A 20,369-nucleotide genomic window follows, 5' to 3' on the forward strand; every position below is an offset into this window, starting at 1 on the left:
TTCACATTCAACTTGTACAAACACTTGGAGAAATTGATGCGAATTGCGCCTAGAAGTGGAGTTGCTCTTATTGGATAGGATGACAAATAGAAGATAATAAAATAAAGATGTATATATTGAAGAATATAGACTATCATATCTCTGTATTATAGAGAATATATACATAGTATATTATATTATATTATATTATATTATATTATATTATATTATATTATATTATATTATATTATATTATATTATATTATATTATATTATATTATATTATATTATATTATATTATATTATATTATATTATATTATTTTATATTATTTTATATTATATAATTATGTATTCATCATCTCAAATAACGCTTGCCTTTCCATTTTCTCTGTTTATATATTATATTATATGCATACATATGTACATATATATACACAAGGTACATTTACTCAAGTTTATGTAAAGTTTGCTTTATGATAAAAATACATTTTTATTTCTTTATTTTTTTAAATATTTAGTTGCGTTAAATAAATATTTTGTATTCAATCTTTTGCTTTTGCAGCATAAATAATTTGTTTACAAAATAGAAATAGCTCAATGCTCATTTCATAATATTCAACAAAGAAATATATTTTAATTGTTATTGCAAACCAGTCTATTTAATATGTCTAGCCATTTCATTTGCTGAAAATATAGAAGGCATATCAAAATGAATGAGAGATTTGCAGTCGGGTATAGACGTTTTTTAGATACGCGCTCAGCAGAAATGGAAATTCAATATTTAATCATATATGAGTACATGTATGTATGTATATAATAAAAGTACTTGCATTTACTTCAATTATTCCAAAATTCAATCCAAAATCGATAGAGTTCCATTATAGAATCAACAACAGCTAGAGAATCAGGCGTATTAATTGGAAGGTGCTAATTGTTTCCGTATCAAATGGCCACAGGTAATTATCGATGCACAGGTGGCGTGCGCTGGGGGCACTGTTTGATATGATCTATAAGAAAACGCTGATGCCGAATTTCTTCATTCAATTTGTTTTGCTGACAATGAATCAAAAGATTTGCACTTTTCAAGTGGCAAATTAACGGATGCTCAAGGTGCAAAGAAATAGTTTTTTTCTCCTTTTCATTTTTCAAAAACAATAAACTTTCAACAACAGTCCAGGTGCCTTTCTGTGTGTGTGTGTGAGTGTGTGTGTTTGTTTATTTGTTTAAATTTAGAATATCGACAGCTTCAAAAGCTTCTCAAGTGGTTCGGCTTGGCCATTAAACAGATTTTCAAAGATGTATTATGACCGCGTATTGTTAACTGCCTCCTGTGCTCGACCTCCGCCCCGCCGCCCAGCTGAGTTCGATTGGCTGACCCCGCGGGTAATTTGCACTTCAAAGCGTGTTTATGCCATCCGACTGAGCTGGGAGATTTATTTCATTTATGACTTATATATAGAGCCGAGCCGAGTCGAGTCGAGTCGATTGCTAATGAGCGCGGGCCTCCATTTATACCTTTCCTTATGGCTTAGCTAATTATGAACAACAAAAGCTGTTATTCCCACTAGGTTTAATTGTAAGCTTTGTACAGAGAGAGAGAGAGAGGGAGTGACTATGTGTGTGTGTGTGTGTGTGCGTATCTCACCTGTCTTCATCATCGATCCTTGTCGTGCGACAAAGCAGCTGTCAAATCTCTAGTTGACAGCCACTTTCATTTCGATGCATTATTAAAATGCGGCAACAAGGCAAGCAACACATCCTGGCACATCCTGACAGCCACGCCTCCGTACCGCCCCCAGGTGGAGAGACGAGCGTAAGCAAAGCAGAGCAAAGCAAAGCAAAGCAAAGCGCAGACATCTTGGCGACTGCCGTGAACCAGCTCGTGTTTATTTTCATGGGAAAAAGTTAGAGCAAGGGAGAGGGGGCCAGAGGGCAGCTGCTGCACTTGGCAGTCGGCTGCTGTATGTGTATGGAAAAAGAGAGGCAGAGAGGGAGACTGAGAGAGAGAGAGAGAGACGCAGCGCAGGGCATAGAGAGGGGACAGTTGCTGCACTTGGTAATCGGTTGCAGCATGTTTGTGTGTGCGTGTGTTTGTATGTAAATAAAATAATAATAAAAAAAATCGAGTACGCAAAACTTCATGCAGTGCACATGGAACGTGGAACGGGTTGGGAGCCGAAGGGGCACTGGAGTCGCGAGCTATACGGAACACACGCATCGCATCAAAAGCACGTGTAAACAACTCTAGCTAGTTGCCCCCGATACAGCGGTTGCTGCAGCCGATCCCCCCCCTGCCCCCAATACAAGTGACGATATAACAATATTGCTTTAGACTTTGGCACGTCGAAGTGTGAGTACTCTAGAAATTAAAGAAAATATTCAGAGAATTTTTTTAGATGTATTTTGAGAATTTCTTTATTATATTGTTTCAGTCACTTTATCGAGGCGGAATCTATATAACGAATAAAGCCTGTGGTGGCCACGCCCAGCCGAGCGTTCAGCAAAGTCTGTGGCAGCTTGATAGGCTTGGCACTGGGACTTCAACGAAAGGGTATTCCATAAAAAATGCATCTATGAATTTTTGTACAGACGTATGAAGAGGAGAGTAGTGGAGAGAGGAGGGAAATGTGGATGAGAGACGGACGGGGGCGGAGAAGAGAGCCGCCAAGGCGTGGCGCGGCAGACAGAGTGGCGTCAAAAGTTAGTCGGGGTGAGTTTTTCCACACACACACGCATACATATACATGGGAAGGGAGCAAATGAGGTGGTGGGAGGTGGGTTGGGGCACTGTTATGAAAACAAGAGGCAGCCAAAACCACTTGGCACGGCCCGCACCTCGTTGTAGCTCCAATGGTAAATGGTCGACAGTTTGATATGCGGTTTGGCAACGCTAGCAAAAAATCAGTTTGCAGCACTAGCAGCAGCAGCAGCAGCAGCAGCAGTAGCAGCAGCAGCAGCAAAAGTCGAGGAAACAGTTGCTGCTGATTTAATTTGGTAACGGGTACAGAAACCATAGCCTAGGCCTAGGTCCTGGCCGACTTTCAGCAGCTGGCCTAAAATATTGAATAGTTTTTTCTACTGTTGCTGCCTCTGTGACTCTCTATTAATATTTTTACTATTATTATTATGATATGGTTTTTGTTTTGCCAAAGCTGGAACTCGTCAAATGTTTACAAGCAAATACGCCACATCATCAAGCAGCAGAGCTGAGGAGTTGCTGAGCAGGAGAGCAGAGCATAACAAGGGCCAGGGCTAGGTTTGGGTCTAGTGCTGGAGCTAGAGGATTTATAGTTTTTATGCTCGCTCAGCAAGTGCATAAAGAGTATATTGGCTTTTGTGCAATGTATAGATGACTAAGATGAAGGTGAAAGTGGCTGGAGGCTAGACTAGGTAGAGATAGATGGATAGATATATGATAGTTAGATAGATAGATAGATAGACAGATAGACAGATAGATAGATAGATAGATAGATAGATAGATAGATATATAGATAGATAGATAGTTAGATAGATGAATGGATGCCAGCTTTATTCATAGATCCATAAGTGGCTGATAAATACACAGATAGATGAAATATATGTATAAGGATTAATAAATATGTACAAAATTGATTGGCATTACGATAGGCTGTTATATCTTAGATAATTCATCTGCTCAAAGTGAAATGAAACATATACATACTTATACATATCTCTAGAATTCAAGAGCTCCACCAAAGATCACACTCAAGTCTGAACTGCAATCGATTGAGCTATGAGCCCGCATGCTGCAGTCAGTAACAGCCGATTGCAGTGGTGACGCAGCTTGTTAAGCAAAGCTAAGGGGGTTAAGTTGGATTCGGATTAGGGGCAGTCTCGCCCGCACCTAGAGAGGGAACGGGGGGAGGGCGCATGGCCAGGGACAATAAGTTGGAATTGGAATTCGCTTTGATCTTTTCGCACTTTTAAATGTTTGGGAAAATCTGTGTAAAGGCATGAAATCGCTTTTCGAAGAAACAATAAAAAATTAATGGCTGCAGTTGTTGTTGTTCTCATTGTTGTTGCTGTTGTAGTTGTTGTAGGCTGCTGGTGTTGCTGTTGTTATTTGTTTTTTAAATTTTCTGTTTGATAAAGCGCGCGCCACAAACAAAATGGGTGGCAAAAATAAATGCCCAATAAACGATGTGCAACTAGTTCTGGGCAACTGAGCCCCCAACTCAACCGCCGCACCACGCCTCACGCCTCACGCCCCATATGCTGCACGCCGCATGCCGCACGCCGCACGCTTCAGCTGCCAGCACCACTGGGGTAGCAACTGCTGCAGCTGATTTACATTTGATTCGATTTCAAGCGGAAATCTTTGGCAATTGCAGATTAATCTGCTCTGACAGCTGAAAGCCGTTTGCGGAAGTTGACTGTGGGTGGCTGACTCTCTCTGGCTGACTCTCTGGCTGGCTGACTGTGTGGGCGCATCTGGGCTACCTGGCTGCGGGCATCTCAGGTGTCAAGGATTACTTAACGCTGATTAGATAAGCATTTGGCTGCGAAATGTGTTAAGCTTTGTTTTCGCTTTTCTCTCTCTCTCTCTCTCTTCCTCTCTCTCACTCACACTCTCTATATTTTTTTTACCTTTTAAAGCCAAAGTTTTTCTTTTGCGTTAGGGCCTTCGCCTGCCAGCGCAAATGGCATTTTTATTGAGCCATTAAAATTTTTCGGCCTCGACTCAAGTGTCTGCAGAAGGCGATACGGATGCGGTTATCCAGAAGCTGGAAGCTGGAAGCCGAGAGCTGCCATTGCGATCGGAGCTGGCTGGGCCGGGGGGCTGGGTGTCCTTACATTTTGATTAACGTGCTGATGCCGATGGAGCTGGTCTCTCTCTAGCTTCTATTATTTATTCTTTTCTTCTTCTTCTTGGCATATACCCTTAATTCAGGCCAATCGTCTCCACTGAGTATGCCGATTATGTTCAAGTGCATGTTACCGAAGGTAGGCAGGGGCGTGGCCAAGACCATATGCCGTAAATTTGATTAGAAATGAGTTAATGGCATCTGTTATTGGCTAGCATGGAGCGTGGCAGCACCCGGGCTATATAAATGCTTGATCAATGTGAACTGATGAGGATATGTGTATATATGTTGTATGTTTGACAGTCCCGTTGTCTGCCTAGGCACTCGCCTTTTTGCCATTTCTAATATAACATATTCAGAAAAAGATTTGTATACTTTTTATGTATAAATATCATTGCCATCATCATCATTATAGTCACCTTAATCATTACCCTCAGCATCCTCATCATTGTCATATTCCTCAGGTTGAGTTCATCAATTTTATTAATGTTATCGTTCCCATCATCATTCTCATGCTCCTCTCTCATCCCACTCATCATCATCATCATCTTGCTCATCAATATCATCATGCTTCTCTGCATTATCATCAACATTTGACATTTATCAAACATAAATTAGGAATATTTCTCCCCTGCTGCATCTTGACATTGCATTAAGGGTATCATCTAGTCCATCATTGCCAACTGCAATACGTTGCGTTGTTTTTCTTTTTGCTGTACTTTTCGAAATGCCACCTAAGGGGATAAACTTGTGAAATATTTTTGGGGATTTGTGCGGCTTAGGTGAATGTGGACCCCCAACTACTGCGCGCTGTACCAATAGCCCAGCTCTGTAGGTGATTAGGCAGCAATCCATATTTTTTTTTTTTCGGTCGGCCATCCAGATTGTCTTGGCCATGGCTGAGGCAACAACAATAATAGCCAACTCTAAAGATTTATGTACATATTTGTTTGTTGTTAATGCCGCAGCCGTTGCCTCATTAGCTGCATTTGAAATTCGCTGTTGCTGCTCCTGCTTCTGCTGCTGCTGCTCCTGCTGCTCCTGCTGCTGCTGTTGCTGTCTCAGTAAATGTCCTGGAGGCGCGTGCGTGTGGCTTATCACACGAATGTCATTACGCACCTTACGCCGCGCCCATAACTTTGAGAGAGACTCCAACACGCCCCCAGCCACCATGCCGCCCTTTTTCAAAATGTGCGAATGCGATTGCGAATGCGAATACGTGAGTTCTGCAAGTTATGTGAACGTAAGTGAATGAAATTACCGTAAGGCATTTAAGCAATGCAAGAAAGCCGCTTCGAATAGATACATAAATGACAATGCCAGACAGGCGACATCACCAGCAGCAGGACAGCAGCGCGGCAGCAGCGGAGGCAGCCGTGGTGCGATGTGGCTTCGTGTGGCCTGGTGTGCCTTGGCGTGGCGGGTGGGCGATTGCCATAGCCCTTCTTCCAGCGGCAATTTTAGCCACAAAACGTTTAAAGACGCTGCTCAGCACTTGGCATAAAAATCCTGTCAGTTTGCACTGAGAGAAAACCTTGAGTGAATAGTACATATAGACAAAGGCGAGGCAACAATTATGATTGATACTTGTCTTTAACAAGCGAAAAGTTAGAATACAAAAAAATTAGAATTCGACTTGGCTTTTTAAGAGTATTTCCCAATTGCAATAAATATATTCTGGAACTTCTTTCCGAAGTTGCATCAATATAGCCCAATAACTTATAGAGGCAATAACAAACAAAATAAAATATTTAATCAATATTTAATATGAAATAAATTAAATGATCTATTTTGATATATAATTTTTTTTTTATATTTAATTTGTATAGTCTAATTATCTTCTAATACAATTTTATTTATAAAATTCAAATATATATTTATTATTATTATTTTTTATTTATTCTCAAATTGTTATTAAAAGTCCTTCACAATTTCTCGTAGTGCATCTTTAGCCTGTCTGTTGCTGCTGCTGCTGCTCCAGTTCCAGTGTCAGCTCCTGCTGCTGCTGTTGCTGCTACTGTTCCTACTCCTGCTACTGTTAAGGCGCGCTTATCGTTTTGACAGGAATATCTGCGCTTTCTAAATGCCGACGCCGTCGTTTATGATGCTGCTGCTGCGCTTACGATTGAGTTTCACCACCAACAACAACAACAATAGCAACAGCTTCCCCTTTACAGACCAGCTCACTCCATCCACACCTACACACACACACACACACACACACACACACGCACAGAGAGCCGTAAAAACGTGCTGTGCCTGGTTGTTACTTTAATGGCTTTTACTCCCCACGATTTCAGAGTCGTCAAGCGAATTATGGAAGCTGCCTCTGCTTCTGTTCCTTGCTCCTGCCAACAGCCTCAGCATCAGCGTCAGCATCAGCTTTTCCCTTAGCCTTTTCTCCTAGACTTGGCTTTGTTTCTCAGCACTTTTGCGTGCCTGCGTGTGTATTTAATAGTCTCTGTGGCTTGACATTGACTGCCTGGTTATGCCGCCATACATACAAACGCAGTCTCTATATATGTATATATGTATACATATATATAGAAAGTTCCGTTACCTGTACCATTCCATTCCATTCGATTATCGCATCAAAATTTTAATTACTCAAATTACAATTTCGGGCTTTTAATGCCAAGTTGTCAACGCTGTCAAAGCCTTAGGTCAGGTCATTAAACATCTTTACTTCATTAAATAAAAAACAAATAGCAGCAGTTTATGCTTCTTTAAAGCTCCTCTTAACAACTTTAACAATTAACTGAGGCCTATCGCTCAGGGCTGCAGTATCTCCTTCCCTACAGTAGGCGACCGAAAATATATGGAGAGTATTTCTTGAGGGGGAAAGTGTGTGAACAAAATTGAAATATATAAAATTTAATTATTAATAAATATAGAAAATTATATTCTTTTAAGATTCTAAAAGATATATTTTTAATTTTTAATATATATAAAAAATTGATACACTATATATTAGTTCTCTAATTTTGTTTGAAATGCTTAACATAAATAACTAAGTAATATAACTTTAATGTATATAGTATATAATTTATCTCATTAACATTCCCGCTTAATGCGTTAAACGATTTGGAATGCTCGGGGCTTATAGCTGGCTTTCACTCTGGCTTTGGTTTTGGTTTTAAAAATGATCTATAAAGAAGGTGGTTGGGTTTATGTTGAGCTTTTAATATGCCTAGATTGAGGGCGATTATGCACGCACTATTTATAATGCGCCAGAGCTTTGCTTGAAGGAGTAGTAGGAGTAGCAGGAGTAGCAGGAGTAGAAGGAGAAGTGGAAGGCGGAACGTGAAGACTTTTGTAGCCTAATGAACGCCTGTTTTTTGTGCTAGCATATGCTGCCCTGCAGCCCCGCCCCATCGTCCCATTGAGCCATTGACCAATCGTCCACCCGGCCCACTTTGGGCCACCCGCTTCGAATTTTGCGCTGACATTGATTGATTATAAATCGGCATACATTGCAAATCTAAAGCGTGCACAATAACAAAATGTTGTTGTTGTTGTTGCTGTTGCTTATCCTTTGTGAATTGTTGGCGCTGCGGTTGCCTTTTGTTTGGCCTGTGACAGCTTTTAATCTAGCCAAGCACGAGGCAACAGCAACAGCAACACAACAGCAACACAACAGCAACGACAACAACAAAGGCAACTAAAGTGCCAGACAGACAGACAGACAGACAGATGGAGAGACAGACAACAGTTGGACCATTGAGCTGACATAAACTAGTTCAATTTCAATGATTCATTTTGCAAGTCATAATCTGTGGCAGATATTCGACTCAACTTGAATGATTATGGTATAAGTTCTAATGAACAAGTTCAATGGTTCATTTTGTAAGTATTTGGGCACTAATTGAGCTCGAATTCGATTGATTTATATTGGAATTCTCCACACTAACTAGTTCAGTTTTACTAAAATCGTTCACATAATGCTTAATTTCTATTTGAATATTAGCTCGTTTGCTGTAGTCAAGTAAGCTCATACTGGGAGTCGATAAAGTTAAAGTTTGAATAGCCAATCATTTAATAATAAATTGTTCAATAGTTCAATTGAACATTTAGTCCATAGTCTACTAAATAATTCAGTAGATCGTACAGCCCATGAATTATTTGTCCTACCGAAGAGTGGAAATATTTAAGTTCAGTAGCTAATTTTGAATGACTGGTTCAATTGAACTTATTCCGTCAGCTCTGGCATACAGACAGCTGGACAATTATTTGAAAATCACTTTAGTTCATATACGAGCTGTGCCTGAGACTTGGACCAGTTGTCATTCGGTGCGTCTTAATGGAGCTGCGGTCCAGGGCGCTAATGATGCGATCCATACTTGACCCGCCCTGCCTGCTTTCAAATATATATACATATATGTATATATGTGTGTGTATGTGGCGTATACGCAATATGCGCTTAAAACCTGTAGTTGGGGGCTGTCCAATTGATGGCACGTTTTTGATTTGAATTGCTGTTGCGTTGGTAGTTCGAGAGTTAAGAATCGACTTTATGTGCTCAGCTCTGCTTTGCTCTGCTCTGCCTTGCTCTGCTCTGCTATGCTGTCTGGCCTATATAGGTTGCTTGGCGCCATTTTACGTAGCAAAACAAAAGTTATGGCCCAATTTTGTAGACCCACCAACCACCCAATCACCCATCCAACCACCCAATCCTTCTCATAGAGAGTGGAGCTGGGTCTTGTAACAAGTGGGACATTTGCCAGTTGCTGTTGTTGTTCTAGTCAATGCTGCTGGCAGCAATAAAAACAAAACATAACAAAACAAGTTAAAGTACTTGAGGCGGGAGGGCGCGACTAAAGGATATCCTATATGAAAAATAGTCAAATTTAAAGTCAAGAGTTTTTATGAAAACCTAGTCGTAGAAGTATTTAGTTTTCTATTTCTATAACTTTATCGAAAACGAAATAATTTTCGTATTCTATAATACAAGTGTTTCCAAGTTTGGGTTTTAAAGCTGGAACTGCCAAACATTAATCAAATCTAACAATATATGCTGTCAGCTGTTTCCCCCTCTCGTAAACAATCTACCCTCCAAGCCAATTGTTATAGATATAGAGTATTCAAAAAAAAAAAAAAAAAAAAAAAAAAAGCGAAAAGAATGAAAATGTTTACTTCGGAAGGCGCCATCCTTTTTATTTTTATTTATAAATATATTTCTTTTCTTCTTCGCCTTCGGCTTGGACCTGCGTCCTTTCGTCCTTTTGCGCCCCGAGTGCGAGTCCGAATCCAAAGTTTTATGCGTAAATCGGCATAAGTATATGTGTACATAATGCGATACATATACCAGGGCCCCAACTATGATAATTTTACAGCAACACAATCAACAGCAGTTGCCGGTGGAGGGAGCAACAACAGCAGCGGCAGCAACAAGGATAACAACGACAACGAGGACAACAACTACAACGACAACAAGGACAAGCAACCATCAGCAGCAAAGTCAATTACGTGGCGCTTTCACAAATCTTTGCCACAACAATCGTGTGCGTAGGCATTTTGATGCGTGGCTGGGACTGGGGCTGGGGTCGGAGACGGAGTGGGGGCCGCAGAGCCTTTGGCATACAGCCATTGCAAATTAATAGAGAGAGTGAGAGAGCACACACGCATACACACACACACACACACACACACATAAAATGTAATGTCATAAGTGCTGAACCTAAAAACACTTCGCTTAAACATTTACCACTCATATCCTTTGCCCTACGTACGTACTTGTCGTAATAGAAAAGTGCCACACCCACTAACCTTACCCAGCCACCCACCCCCGTCTCATCAACTCCGCATCAGCTTTTGCCCCACTGTGCAGGCGTGCGTGCGCGTGTGTGCGTTGTGGCTCTAAAGATGCGGATTAGTTATGCTTTCGGTTCGTGGCTTCCCCTTTAATTCGCTGGTTATGCATTGTACTACTGTATATTGTTTGTGTTTTGTGTCGTCTGCTGCCTCTGCTGGCTGCTGTAATAAGTGCATTCACAAGCTAACAAATTGGCAGACACTGTCGAAGGATTTGCAGTGTAACTGTTGCTCCACGTCGCTGACGTGCCAGTCCTAGCTGAGTCCTTGCTGAACAAATTGTGTTTTTGTTTTGCTTACTAATGAAGAAGAAGGGACAAGCTGCAATAAATATGTCACAAATATTATTAGTAGTATATTAATAAAACAAATTGTAGAAGATACCAAGTATGTTAATGAAGTTGATTGAATGGATGGGCATGTAATCATTCGTATACATATAGTACATAGGCATAAACATATGTACATATATACAATCGCTACTTTGTAATGAGCGGAAAGAAGAAGAAACAAATGAATATTTCAAGAGGTTCTATCTTATCTCATATAGATTATTTGTAACTAGAAATAGCCACTCGGCACGGTTTACTGGTTATATTCTAGTTGAGCACTCTCGAGTGGAAACCTCTGCCTTAGTTTAAGTTAATGTAATTTGCTATACAGTTGAACTAAAGTGATGGCATCTATAGTTGCTGATGTGATTTTAGAGTAACTGAACCTGAACCTGATTCTAATTGTCAGGTTAAGCCACAAGAGTGCGGAAAATCCGGACCTCTACGCAATTCTCGCAATGGCTCTGTCTCCCTATACCGCTCCGCTGTCTTGTTGCATGTTTTAGATGATCCCCGGCAATGAATAGCCAGCTTAGCCCAAAATGGTCTACAGGATTCAACAGTAACTGTTGGGGATGTGGGGACATGTGGGGGTTGCTTTCGGTCGCATTAGTGTATGCCCTTCTTACGCGCCATAAAATTTAAAAGCGAGCAAAGCATTTTTAGCTCTGGCTGGCAATTTATTAGGCCGTCGCGTAACACAATTGCCTTCATCTGTTGATAAATGCTTGGCATGCCACCAAGTAAATTGAAAATATATTGTGTGTGTGTGAGTGTGTATGGGTGGGTGTACGTATCCAGACTCCTGGCCAGGCCCGGAATAAGTAAGCGTGTGCAGCCAACTGTGGCGCAGTTCTAATTATCCACGCACATGTCTCTGCCAAAGCTGAGCGAAGGAGAGACTGCGAGGCGATGCTGTGTGTAGGAGATGTAGACGCAGAGCTAACTGGCTTTAAGCACATTGCAATTCCTTTTTTTTTGGCGACAATGGAAGTTGCTACTGCTGCTGCTACTGCTGCTGCTGCTGCTGAGGTATCCAGCGTTTCGCTTCCGTTTCTGTCTTTTATATGCAACTGCATTGGCCGCCCGCTGTTAGCGGCATTCAAAACAGCAGCCAGCAGACAGAAGACAGCCAGCCCGTGCGCCACTCAGCCACCGAAGCCAGCTCACCAGCTGTGCAGCTGCCTTTGCTTTCGAAGTTATGAATTTTAAACATTTTGTGTGCCAGAAAAAAAAAACCCACGCCCCTGCAGGCAATGCCTCCATATATATATATCTATAATATATATATGTATAATATATATATGTATATATATGTATTCATAATTTATTGCATAGAGAAATTCCCACAGAAAAAAGCTTTAGCATAAAATTTAAAGTTAAACTTCATACATATATAGCTGAAGCTATTGAAATCAGTGTGAATCAACTTGATTGCCATTTTATATAATTATATGTTTATAAATATCTATATATAAATATTTGTAAGATTTTTATACAGCTTTCTAATAGTATCTAACTTTTACTGTATAAAAATGACATGTATTTAATAATTTATATTCAAACTCCATTTCAAATTAAAAATAAAACTCAAGAAATACTTTATATTTTTTAAAGATTAGAAGATAAAATATATATCACATTTAAATATTTAAAATGTTTTAAAATGGAATTTATACTTTGAAAACTTGTTAACTTTCAAAGTATAGTAGAAATCCAACACACCCATATATTACAAACGAAGAGTACAAAACAGCTTTATTAAAAAATAGGCAAGTGTAAGACAAAACTAGGACGCATAAATACCTTACAAATTCTTAAAGCGGTATTTTGGAATTATCAGAAGTGTTTTAAAATTACTTTGTTTTCTCTTATTTTAATAGATTGTTTGTCTTTGTAGTTATTTATTTGTACGCCATATATCGACATCGGTTTGCAGGCATTTTCTATATTTGTAGTTGGTGAGTCCAATGGAGTACATGGGATTTGAGGCCTTATAGAAGTGCAGACCACGTCCGATTTTGATTATATAGCCATTGCTCAAGCTATAAATAAGGTCAGTAGATTAGATATGTCATAAGCAATAAATGATATTACTTACAATATTTTGCGATCGTGCAAAGTGTCCTCGTATTTGATATAGAAGGCGATTTGGCGACGCTCTAGATCAGCTTTAATTTGGCCCAAATTAGTTTTTTGCTGGTCCAGGTTGTTTGCATCTTTTTTGGTGATCAATCGAATGTATTTTAAATGCTTGCAGTTTGTCACAGCCAGCTCCAAGAAGCGAATAAGATTTTGAAACTATGACGAGCATGGAAATGTTCATATTATCGTGCTGGTTAACTTGTATAAGTATAAAGAGTTCACCTGATAGTTTTGTGTTAAGTACGGCTCTTCGAGCATAATTTCGATGGTCTCATCGGTCATATATTGACCAAAGATCTGATCGTAATCGTTGCCAGTATCGTTCTCTTCGATCGACAGATGGGTGACCACCTCGCCCAGCATCATTTTGCCATTTACCCTCGCTTTGATGGCATCTGCTCGATCGATGTACTCTTTGATTCGAGTTAGGAACCCCTTTTTCTTCACCTCATCCGGTTCGCTGTGTACAAATGACATCAGCTGCGCAATGCCATCTTGATAAAGCGTTTGGGCTTCCAAAATTCTACCATTCTGATCGCATTCGACTGCGCGTATCAAGAGAGCTTTACCTAGCATTGCGTCGCTCATTTTGTCAAATATTAAACACTTTAGTAGATTATAATGGCAGTCACACTATATTATTAACTATTTAAATGTGCATAAATATATTTATTTATTGTCCATTGACCCGGTTCGGGTGCATTTCACTTTTGTTTTGATAGCAAGCATCGCCGCTTGGCCGAAATCAGCTGTTTGGTGTGGCAGTATTTCTTTAGAATACTACAATTGTAAAAGAAAACATCCGCAAATTATGAAAACTAACCTAATTAAATGATTTGTAGCATAATAATTGACAAAGACTGATTAAAAGTGTTAAGCTCTTCAGAAGTACTAAATCTCTTTTTAATTTCAGCTGAAATAGACAATCATGTATTAATTAAGCACTAAATATGCCAGCAAAGAAATACCGGAAATGGTCAATAGATAGCAATGGGTAGTGAAAACGATAACCATCGATAGTTTTCGACAGCAATTGAAATTTTAAAATATGTTCGCTTGTTGGGTATCGATGTTGGCATTGTAATGTCACAATAAAAAGAAGAAACTAATTCTAATTTTTATAAAGCAGTAATTATGAAAAAATATAACCATTTAATGTAGCAAATTATTAGGTATTAAAAATGACAGAAACTAAATTTCCATTCCGGAAATACTCGGAATATATATCGCAAGTAGTTTTTGTGGCGGAAACGATAATCAAGCGGCTCACCGACAGTTGGGTTTTGAATTTGTGGGAGCTGCTATCTAGCTATGTAGGCAAGCAGTCCAATAATGTCATAAATATTCAGTTTTCGTTTTATGTTTATGCCACTTACAACCAATTACCTGAAAACGAAAGCGTTTTATCGTCAGCTAGCAGCCAGCAGCCAGCAGCCAGAAACCAACAACGCACAGCTCTGTCCCTGCCGGCCACCGGATACTCGTAAAGAAATTGAATTTCACTAAGCCAAATATTAATTTATTTGTGTTTTCATTTCTTGCGCATTGGCAGGTGATCGACCACGAAGGGGGCGAGGCTGCGGACCATTGCTGACGGTGGCTTTGCGCATCCAATCGAATTCGAAGCATTTGGGTGACGACTGCTGTCCAGTACTTTTATTTGTGTCATAAATTTTAAGCCATTTGGGAGCTGTGAACGTCAGCTTTTAAATGCTTCCCAGCGCACACACTCACACAAATTGAACGAAGGGACAAGTAATAGACTTTAATATTTGTTTTAAATGATATAAAAACTCTTGCAAATTTAATCTATCTGCATGAGGATATTTAAATTAATCGTTTTGTTATTTATAATATTATTTAGATTCAATTATAAGATTATTTGTCAAGTTATATGTGTATATACAAATACGTAATTTTCAAAGAAGCATCAAATGCTTTTATTCAACAGCCTGAAAGTATGCAACAATTTACGGCATATCGAAATTATTCTCCATCTGTGATAAAGGCATCTCTAGTTTTTCGTTTTTTTTTCTTTCGCTTGCATAAACATTTAGCCACTCTCTAATGCCACTCTCGACTAACTTTTCTTTGGGAATTAACTGAATTGTATCTTGTAAAACACAAATTCAAGTGGGCTAAAGCCCGTTTGCTGCTCAAGGCTTCAGAGCCTAGAGAGCTTCTTCACATGTCACCCAATAATGCCCTGTGTGATGTGCGAAGCCACTTGCCACAGGGGCCCATGGCCTGGGGGGCGGGGGCGTGGCCAGGGTCTGGGTCCGGGTCTGCCGTTCGGGCCGGGGCAATGGTTAGCTCATATTACGTTTATCTTGGCGCCAGCTTTTTATCGACGATTATTTTCCTTCAACTGCTGTGCGTGTGTGTGTCTCGCTGTTGCTGCTGCTGCTGCTGTTGTTGTTGCTATTATTGTTGTGCGTTCAATATTTGCTTGCTACTAGCTACGATTCTCTATCTCTCTTACTCACGCTCGTTCCGACTGAGCTTCCTTTTTTTCCGCAGCCTTTTTCTCGTTGATTTTTATTTGTTTCTCTTTCAATTTATTTTGCCATTTCGTTTTCCTTTCTGCTGTCATTGTTGTTGTTGTTGTTGTTGCCATTTTCATCGCTTTTATTACAAATACAAGCAACACAGACGCACACACACACACACACACACATAGATACATATGGGTAGCTCTAACATTGTGTGTCCTTCACAGCCGCAGTGCGTGTAGCCTTCTATCTATCTCTGTCGCTCTCCCTCTCCCCCTGCGTCTCTCTCTATGTGTGTGTGTGTGTATGTGTTTGTGTTTGTTTGCTACTAAATGTGCTGCTCAGTCCGCCACTCATTTATGTCGTCGATGTGCCCCGCCTTTCGTTAACGTTTCAGTTTTCCACTTGATGCTATTTATGTTTGCTTCCATTTTTCAAGAAGGATCAAAATTTATATTGGCTAAAAAGTCCCTCGAGAGCTTTGACACAGCTTCCTTACAGCTGTAACAAATTGTAACACAATCGTCGAACTGTTCAGCCCAAATCATAACATCATGAACTTCAGAACAGGACATGCCAGGACACTCGCCATTACAGCTGGCTCCTGCCACCACGCCTTGACTCGACGCGGCTCGCCTTGCCTCGATTCTCATCTGTGCTGCGAGCAATTGAATTGAGCTGCAATTGTTTTGATTTTGTGGCCCCCAAGGCCTGCGTTATTCGACGTATCCTTCACACACACACACACTCACACGTGCTCGCTCCACTCATATCCTTAAATTCAGCTCATATCCTGGCGGCTATATATCAGTTGCTTTCGTATTTATCGCCGCACTTTCGTCAAGTGTGTGCAAAATGTAATAAACAATAGCAGCAGCCGTATCTCAATTTATGTTGTTGCTCCTTAAAGGTGAGAGTGCTCGTTGGCCCAAGCGTATCCTAGTTGCTTGCGGTCTTGGCTCTCGGTTCTGTTGCTGGTCCCGGTCCTGGTCCTGTTCCTGGCCCTGCTCCTGGTCGTGGCCTTTGTCTCCCCTGTTACGGTTGCGCGTCAGTTTCCAAATTAAGCACACAAATTGATGATGTTAACAATGACGATACGAAAATTGACTTCGCTTGCATGACTGGCAAACAAGTTTCGCAGGACGAAAGCTGCGGGCCACAACTCAAATGGAAATGGGAAATGGCGAATGGCGAATGGGCAGGATTTCTGGTGTGGGCAACTATCGCAGCCATATTTCATATTTCGAGCAAAATGGCTTTAATGTTTTCACATTTGCTTTGTTTGGCTTTGGCTTTGATGGACGCCAAGCACCCACCCCTCCCCATCCTCTCTCTCTCTCGCCCCCCGCCAACACCCAACTAGTCCCAGCACACAGCGTGGCCCTTGCACAGGATGGCTCGACAAATCAATTGAAAACTGACAGTTGTGACTAAACGGCGCATATTTCCTTGACATCTGCGTTGGAGTCTGTGTCTGTAACATATATATACACATGTGTGTGTGTGTGTGTGTTTGTGTGTGTGTATTTCATGCATATTTATGTATTGGATTTCAGTCCATTACGCGCAGCGTTTGGGAATTGGATATTGGCTTTTATATGAGGCCTGTTGCCTGCTGCTGCTCCTGCTCTTCCTGCTGCTTTTACTTCAGTTCTTTTTGTTGTTTCGGGCTGTTGGCTCTCTGCTTGCATTAACGAAGTTCACGCACGCTAGAGGCTAAGAAAATGTCAGGAACTTGATTTATCCTGTCCAAGCGCTGCGTGCTTGGCCACAATCAATCGATTGCCACAGCCGGCTGTTTGTAACTGTCGTTCAGGGCGTGCCTAGGCTTCAGGTCCACGACGAACTCTGCCTGCACCCACAAACAGGGAACAAAAAATCGAGACTATTGGACCCTGTTTTGCTGTTGCTTGTAGCCCAGCATTACTGACTGCACAATACTTGTTGAAAATCAAAGCATGCTAAATGAAATAATGCAAATTGAATTCGATATAGATGTAGGTTTGATCAGTTGTAGAGCTTCACAGTTGAGCTGTAGATATCTATAGATTAATTGATCTACAAATATATCGTTATATGCACATCCGATTCTTAGGTAGATCCGAAGAGTAGTCAATAGTTGCTTTAGCTCCACTTCTATAAAATTTGTAGTAATTTTATAATGTTATATAATGTATATTGTATCTAAAAAAAAAAAAAAAAAAACAAACAAATAAAATACTTTTAATATATATATTAAAAATGTACACCAACAATTTAATGCTATCCATCGTCAGCTTATCAAATATTAACCCTGAGCCCCCACAAAGCTTATATACTCTCGTTTTCTGCACTGCCTGAACGAGCAACGGAAAATGGCAACAGCAACAATTACGTCAAGGAAACTCAACCAGGCAACAGCTGAGCGAGCGCGCACAGTGCGATAATTAAAATCCGTTACGCGCCCTATAATTAGTTGCATAGGCTCCGATTCGAGCGTTAGCTGAAGGTGCTCCTCCGGCCGCTCTTCCGCCTGCTCGCCCATTTGCTATACATTCATTCACATCCGGCGTGCCTGCATGTATATATGTATGCATATAGCTATCTATTTTTATGGACATGTGCGTAAGCGATCCGTGCGAAAAATGGGCGCTTCGCGGCAATTACCTTTGGCTCCAAGCGAGATTCATCCATCGCGATAAGCGACCCCAATGAATGTTTCGACCAGTTCAGTCCTTGCCGTAGCTGCCCGTCTCTACGCACCTTTCGTTCGTCATGCAAATCAGTTTGACTCGACTCGACTTGACTTGGCCAAGGACCTCACTCACATACATATATACATACACGCGCACACACACACACACAGACATGTGCGTAACACACGCTTTAGCCAGAGACAACAACAGGAACACCTCCACGTAACGAGGGTCGCTCCAACGGGCGTAAAAAAATAACCACACCCAGAGGCCAATAGAAATTAATTCCCTTAAGCTGTCCACTTCTTCAGCTTTGGCCGAAACGCAAAAGAATTTGTATTTAATTGAACTCTTGATACTCTTGAAAAGGGTATTTTCAATTTGTCGGGGAGTCTGTCACGAGAGAGCAGAGAAGAGAGACACAGAGAGGCTGCTCGTTGGTATATGCGAATGTGTGTGTGGAGAGGGAGAGGAAGTCTGAATACTATAGTCTAGTATGGGAATTATCGCATTATACCTCGTTCTCTTTATAGTATAGTAGGATGCTTTATTTTCTCTAGATCCCAAATCTTGGTTAGCTCGATGATTTCTCTCCCTTGCCCATTTCAAGGATATTTTTTGCTCTCTTTCTTACTCTCCGAGATATCTCTCGCTCTCTCCACTAACAACAGTAAGTGTATTAGCTATTCGTTACTATTCCTTCTTGCATAATAAATTTTCTTCTCAGAAGAAGAAGTGCGAGCACTGCGAGACTTTGCTGAAACGCCCTCGCTCGCAGTCTACTCTAGAGCAGAGAGACCAGAGGCAACCGGAACTAGCCAAGTTTATCTTATTGCATTGCAAAATGTGAATCGGAACATCCGTTTCTAAATGCCAGGCACTTTAACCCCATCACAATCAGTGCGGCTAGGTACTGCCTAGCTCGCGTGGAGGAGCTCTTATGCAATGGGGCTAGAGCTGAAAAACTTCTTCGTCTCGTGCGACGTAATTGAAATTGACCAAAGCTGCGAGAGAGAAGCCAATGCCAGAGACTTATATAAAGCTTATATAATTGTGCCGCCACTTTTAAGATTTATAAAATCTTTCGCACACCGAAAACTCGCACTCTCCCCCACTCTCTATATTTCTCTCTTTTGCTTGCTTTCATTGTCTTTATTTTCATTGTGTGTTTTTTTTTTGGCCCTGTTGAAGCGCGTTTGTATTAAGCCAGCTGGACGGCTTTTCATTAAGAGAGCTGAGCGGGGAGAGAGGGAAGGAAAGCGTGGAAAGGAGGCGTGGGTGGTGGCTTTGTGGGTGTTTGGGTGGTTTTCCGCTGAGAAGTGTGCAATGTAAATAAATGGATAGGAAGAAATCAACGTTAAAATAAATGACACTAAAACTGTAGACGGTTTGTTTTTGTTTTTGCGAGCTTCTATTTTTTTCTTTTTTGGCTCTCTTATTTTGTTTTTTTTTGGCTCCACTGTTGCTGCTACTGCTGCTGGCTTTGCTCTTCAATTGGCTATTAAGCAAATTGATTCAGTTAAATTTATCTTAATGCAATCTCCGCTCATTCCGCCCAGTAGCCTGCCCGCCCAACGGCCAGATAGTGCATAATTTGAAGGGCATAGCGAGAGAAAAAAAACACACACACACACACACACACACACACACACACACACACAAACACAACACAGCACAACAGGGAAACAATTCACGCACAACAACAAAAGCGAAAGGCAAAGCAGCAGCAGAAGCAACAAAAGATACACGTACTTGTAGATACTGCCAGTCCGACACATGCCACTGTGACAAAGACGAATACAAAACAAGCCAGAGTGGGCGACTGACCGACTAGCAGATACCCTAAGTTGTTTTTAATAGTATCCTAAAGTTCTTTATAGTGCCTCAAGTGTAGTCGGGAAAGATTTTTGAAGAGTTCTCATCAATTTTCTATGCATATACATATATATAAGCTGGAAGAGAAGACTCTTCTAAATAAATCCTGAGTATACTTAAGAGACATTATCTTATATTAATTAAAGAAGTTTAAACTCAGATCCACTTTCCACTTGAATCGATAGGTAAATACTTATCGAAGCTCTGAAATGGATCGCAGGAGTGATTCGATG

General features: G+C 40.7%; 1 protein-coding gene and 1 long non-coding RNA gene across 2 annotated transcripts; one reads left to right on the forward strand and one right to left on the reverse strand.

Annotated features, from left to right (window-relative positions):
• The first annotated feature begins 2,459 nt into the window (after window positions 1-2,459).
• On the forward strand, window positions 2,460-14,902 carry LOC149091338 (uncharacterized). Its single transcript, XR_016196780.1, has 2 exons — window positions 2,460-2,690; window positions 14,647-14,902. It is a non-coding gene; the product is annotated as an uncharacterized LOC149091338 (long non-coding RNA).
• LOC108651160 (MIT domain-containing protein 1) lies at window positions 12,843-13,858 on the reverse strand. The gene is made up of 3 exons (XM_018100635.3): window positions 13,317-13,858; window positions 13,051-13,250; window positions 12,843-12,994 (listed from the first exon to the last, which is right to left on the reverse strand). The coding sequence occupies exons 1-3, from the start codon at window positions 13,680-13,682 to the stop codon at window positions 12,850-12,852; spliced, it is 711 nt and encodes a 236-aa protein (XP_017956124.1). The 5' UTR covers window positions 13,683-13,858; the 3' UTR covers window positions 12,843-12,849.
• Window positions 14,903-20,369: the final 5,467 nt, after the last annotated feature.

Source organism: Drosophila navojoa, chromosome 4 (genome assembly GCF_054131105.1).
Source record: "Drosophila navojoa isolate 15081-1374.11 chromosome 4, UAZ_NAV_1.0, whole genome shotgun sequence".
NCBI lineage: Eukaryota > Metazoa > Arthropoda > Insecta > Diptera > Drosophilidae > Drosophila > Drosophila navojoa.

Coding starts and splice junctions, on each gene's coding strand:
- LOC108651160 (XM_018100635.3), bottom strand. CDS start 13,682: ATGAGCGACGCAATGCTAGGTAAAGCTCTCTTGATACGCGCAGTCGAA. Junction 13,251..13,316: donor ACTTAACACAAAACTATCAG/GTGAACTCTTTA, acceptor TGCTCGTCATAG/TTTCAAAATCTTATTCGCTT. Junction 12,995..13,050: donor TTGCACGATCGCAAAATATT/GTAAGTAATATC, acceptor CCTTATTTATAG/CTTGAGCAATGGCTATATAA.